Source organism: Globicephala melas, chromosome 9 (assembly GCF_963455315.2).
Source record: "Globicephala melas chromosome 9, mGloMel1.2, whole genome shotgun sequence".
Lineage (NCBI taxonomy): Eukaryota > Metazoa > Chordata > Mammalia > Artiodactyla > Delphinidae > Globicephala > Globicephala melas.
The window spans coordinates 48,437,405-48,442,267 of NC_083322.1; the positions used below are offsets into that span (position 1 = coordinate 48,437,405).

The following is a 4,863-nucleotide window of genomic DNA, read 5'->3' on the forward strand; positions in this document are numbered from 1 at the left end:
CCCGGGCTGTCGGGTCGCCCCACGAAGGCAGGTTCTACTTTAACCGCCATCGCTGTCGGCTGCTGCAGCCACCGGAGTCTAGACAGACGGCGGCGGCGGGGCCCGTTCTTTCTCTTTGCGTCTTGCTCCGTGTCACCCGAGGAACAATTTATTGGTCTAAAGCTGTCTAATTCCGCCTCTTTGATCTCCTAGCCTTCTTCTTGTTTGTTTGGTCTTCCTTTAACTTTCTTAGGCTTTTATTTCCTGCCAGAAAGTAATGCTATTTGGAATATTTGGTATTTTCTTCTCTTCCAGTCTTACCCCACCATTCCCCAGCGGAGACACACCATCGTCCTGGTCCTCCATAAAGGCCATCCCTGGATATTGCCGCACTATGGCCCCTGTGCCCCCAGGGGAAACCACCAGGCACCCACCTGTCCAGACAGCCCCCGCCTCCCCACCCACGCCTCAGGCAGTCCACTAGGCCAGAGCTCGGGCTCCGTTGCATCCAAGCATGAACGCTTCTGCCACCTTTTGTGCTTCTGGGACCCCCTGAGAGCGTGCGGTGAACAGGGGCGGCCTGGACCCTCTGAAAGTGATGGGAAGCGTTTTGTATACAAGGAATCAAACTCTATAATTCAGAGAATTTCCGGGGCAATTCCATTGTGAGGTCGGGTTTATGGTGTGCAATAGAGCTGAGCAGTAAAATGCGTACTGACCTGACTGCTGGGCTTCCATCGAAGCCTGGGCAGTTTATGAGGCGTTTAGGGGAAGGGTTCACCCCACCACCCTCTAGGGAGTGGTGGGCAGCAGGGCATTCTGCTGCTCCGACCCTGCGCAGAGGTTGGAGGCTTGGGAAGGTAAGCGCCGAGAGTTGAGGCCCTGGGTGGGAGTGAGTGAGACTATTTTGAGCTCCAGTCTTGGAAAGGTAAAGCCAGTCCTTGGAAAGGTGAAGCCGCCAGAGCTAGGTGGCCTTTTGGGAAAGGTCCCCCTATTTGTTTTGGGGGTCTCCAAAAGAAATGGAGATCTATAGTGGGCTGCAGTCCCCAGGCGCCCGGGCCCGCTCTCTTCTCCAAATTGGCTCTAAAGCATGTATTGCTCGCAGGCATCCAGGCCCATGAGGAGCCAGTTGAGGCCCAGGGGTGGCCCCAGTGAAAGCTACCAGAAACCTTACAGCACCGCTGGCACCTGGAAAGTGTTGGCCTGAGGTTCCAACAAGCTGGGGGAAAGAGACTTGGTTTCCCTTGAGCGAGGGGGAACCAAGGGTTGCAGGGAGGACAAAAGAGTGTCCGGCCATTTCTTAGGCTGCCAGAGGCCAGCCAGGTGCCCAGGAGAGAACGCACAGAGCCTGCCGGGCCAGAGGTGTCCAGGAGGAGGGGGGGGGAACCTCATGTTAATAAATCTGCTGGCAAATGAGGCTCATTAATAGATAAATATTTCACTGTTTCCTTTAGGGCAGATAAACAGTGCGCTGCCGATTAAGGAAAGGAAGCTGAAAGACCTTGACTTTATTCCAACCACATGGTTCCAGTTTGCGGTGGCTTTCTCGCTGTAGCTGAAAGCGACGCTGCGCCTGCCCCATCTGGATCAGAGTCTAAGTCGGCCTCCGGCCCACTGGACCTGGGAGGGGGGAGACACAGGCAAAGAGTCGATTTTCCCAGAGCCGAGATTTGCCCACCCGGCCACCGTGGGGCGGGCGGATACTCGGAGTGCAGAGACCCTCCCTGGGCTGCATCAATGGGCAGAAAGAGGGGCAGGGAGGACCCGCAGGCTTGGTCCAGCGTTCGGTAATAAGCAAGAGGGGACTGCGCCCGGCCGGCTCCGCGCGACCTCTGCAGGCCAGGGGTCCAGGTTGGCGGCGGGCTGAGCGCCCGCGCGGAGCCTCAAGAGTCCTTTTCCAGCAGGACGCGCCAGGCCGGCCGGGCGCGGACAGATTCGTTGGCCACATATTTGAGCCTCTTCCCCTTCCATTCTAGGCTGCCGCGGGCCCCGCGAAGCGAGACCACCTGTGAGGGCTGCTGAGATTGGCGGAGGCGATCATGTGGGCGGTCACGTGCTGCAGCGACCTCCGTCCAAAAGAAAATGGGGTTTGGTGTAAATCTGGGGGTGTAATGTTATCATATATCACGCTACCTCGTAAAACCGACACTGAAAGCTGCCGGACAACAAATCACAGGTCAAAATTATGAGTTCTTCGTATTATGTGAACGCGCTTTTTAGCAAATATACTGCGGGGGCTTCTCTATTCCAAAATGCCGAGCCGACTTCTTGCTCCTTTGCGCCCAGCTCGCAGAGAAGCGGCTACGGGGCGGGCGCTGGCGCCTTCCCTTCGACCGTACCGGGCTTGTACAATGTCAACAGCCCCCTCTATCAGAGCCCCTTCGCGTCCGGCTACGGCCTGGGTGCTGACGCCTACGGCAACCTGCCCTGCGCCTCCTACGACCAAAACATCCCGGGGCTCTGCAGTGACCTTGCCAAAGGCGCCTGCGACAAGGCAGACGAAGGCGCGCTGCACGGCTCGGCCGAGACCAATTTCCGTATCTATCCTTGGATGCGGTCTTCAGGTAGGCGAAGCCGCTAGGCGGGCCGGGTGGGCGCGCGGTCTGGGAGCTGGCAGCACAGGGCTGGGAGCGCGGGGCTGGGAGCGCGAAGCACGGGGCTAGGAGCGCGGAGCCCGGAGCAAGGCGGCTGCAAGCCGGCTGCCCCGTGACTCTTGGCGGCTCTGCCTTTCTGGTTTTAATTAGAGCCAAGGCGCCATAGCGTGGAGAGCTCATAGCATTGTATGTAAATGAGGCTCATAAAACTTTTTATTGCCCAATTAATGGGTTCGATCCTCGTAAATTTATTTAACTCCATTTGCCTTGGAATTTCAACACTAAGTTTGTTCGCTATTCTCTTCTCTCTCTCTTTCTCCCTCCCTTTCTTCTCTCTCCCTCCCTCCTCCTTTTCCTTTCAGCCAGGCTTTTTTTTTTTCTCAAAAGCAGGGAGAGCCAAACCCTTAGGGCCCCTCACACGCCCCAGTGCCAGGGGCCATTTAAAGGCGGGGATGGGTGTGTGGGAGTGGAGACAGAGAGCCGGAGTTCCCTGGGAAGGTCCGGGGTTGGGGGCGCGGGCTGCTGGGGAGGGCAGGCGCCCCTGGAGTGCTGGCCGCCGGAGAAGGTCTCCCTTTTGCCTAGCTAGGCGGGGAAGCGGCCCGGCTCTCCTTTGAATGGCAAAAGCGCAGCATCTCCCACTTGCCCACACTCTATATTTACAATTTCCCTTTGTCAGGGGGAAGCAGGACATTGTGGAAGCCTAGCCGGCTGGAAAGGGCGGTTGTAAAGTTGGGATTCTGCGCCTTCCCTCCTCACAGAGCTGCCTGCGCGTCTGGCACCGCAGTCGGGGTCTTCAGCTAACACTCCCGCTCCTCCCCCAGCTCAGTTTGGGGACGCGGGGCGGAGGGGGGACTCCCGCCTAGGTCAGGGCCGGGAGGAAGGTGCGCGCTCTGGGATGGCGGCCTGGCTAATGCACTGTCCTGTCTGTGTCCCTGTCGCTTGTCTGTCCGTGTGTGTGTGTGTGTGTGTCTGCTCTCAGGGCCGGACCGAAAGCGGGGCCGCCAGACCTACACGCGCTACCAGACGCTGGAGCTGGAGAAGGAGTTCCACTTCAACCGCTACCTGACGCGGCGCCGCCGCATCGAGATCGCCCACGCGCTCTGCCTCACCGAGCGCCAGATCAAGATCTGGTTCCAGAACCGCCGCATGAAGTGGAAGAAGGAGCATAAGGATGAGGCTCCGGCCGCTTCCGCCGCCCCCGAGGGTGCCGTGCCCGCCGCCGCTGCAGCCGCCACCGCCGACAAGGCCGACGAGGAGGACGACGAAGAGGATGACGACGAGGAGGAGGAGGAGGAGGAGGAGGAATGAGGGCTGGAGCCAGGGCCCTGGCTGCACCAGACAGTCGGGAAAGTGTCTTTAGAGACTGATTTTATTTACAAAAGTGGAAAAAAATAAAAAGAAAATGTTAAAAAGAAAAACACCCCAGTCCCCAACTTGCACCCAATCTACCCCATTACCCGCTCCGGCTCCCAGCTTATTTGGACTGAGCAGCCACCTAGACTGGGGCCCCTTGGGGATCCCCTCTGCCTTCGAGGACCACCCCCGAACAGACACCCCCAATCCCAGTCCCACCAGCTTTGCTCTGGCACGGTTAAAATACTACCTAGCACAGGCCTCGGGGAGAGGCACCCCCAAACTACCTATGGGCCCAGCCCCAGAGGGCCTCCACTCCCAGGAAGCCCAGACACGTCCCAACACTGTCAGACACCCAACACCTCCCCCATACCCGCAAGGACCTGACTCTCAGTACTACCTACTCGCCCCAAACTACCTATTTTGTGCTGGCTGGCTCGCCTGCTACCTAGTGCCGAACCCTCCCCCCTCCACAGCCAGGCCGCTGCTGCTTCCGGGCTAGCAGTCTTTGGGGTCTCTGAGGCTGTGCTGAGAAGGCACTGGTGTCCGGGGACCAGGGCATTGGCTTCTATTTAAATGGAAAAATAATATATTTATTCCAAAGCATTCTAAGTGTTGCAATCTAGAATCCCTCCTTCTTTGACCTGGGCACCCCATGTTCAGGCCCATCACCCCCTATTTCTGGAAGGGAGCATTCTCAAGCTAGCTGAAGGCCTCTGGGTTCGCAGAGATGCTCCCAGCCTCCCTGCCCCTCCCCTGGCCCCTGTGTCCTGCTGTCCAGCCATGTTGAATATGTACACCCTGACTTTTCCTACAATGGCAAATATTGTATATTTGAACAAGATTTTTTTTGTCATTTATATAGTCTTGGAGCTCATTTGTAAGGCAATGTCCTGACTTGGGAAGGATGTGTTAATGGGGTGACTTTGTAGCATGG

At 57.6% G+C, this 4,863-nt stretch overlaps 1 protein-coding gene across 1 annotated transcript; it reads left to right on the top strand.

Annotated features, from left to right (window-relative positions):
• Positions 1-2,164: 2,164 nt before the first annotated feature.
• Positions 2,165-4,175, top strand: HOXA7 (homeobox A7). Its single transcript, XM_030857407.3, has 2 exons — positions 2,165-2,543; positions 3,553-4,175. Exons 1-2 carry the CDS (start codon positions 2,165-2,167, stop codon positions 3,879-3,881), a joined length of 708 nt encoding a protein of 235 aa, XP_030713267.1. The 3' UTR covers positions 3,882-4,175.
• Positions 4,176-4,863: the final 688 nt, after the last annotated feature.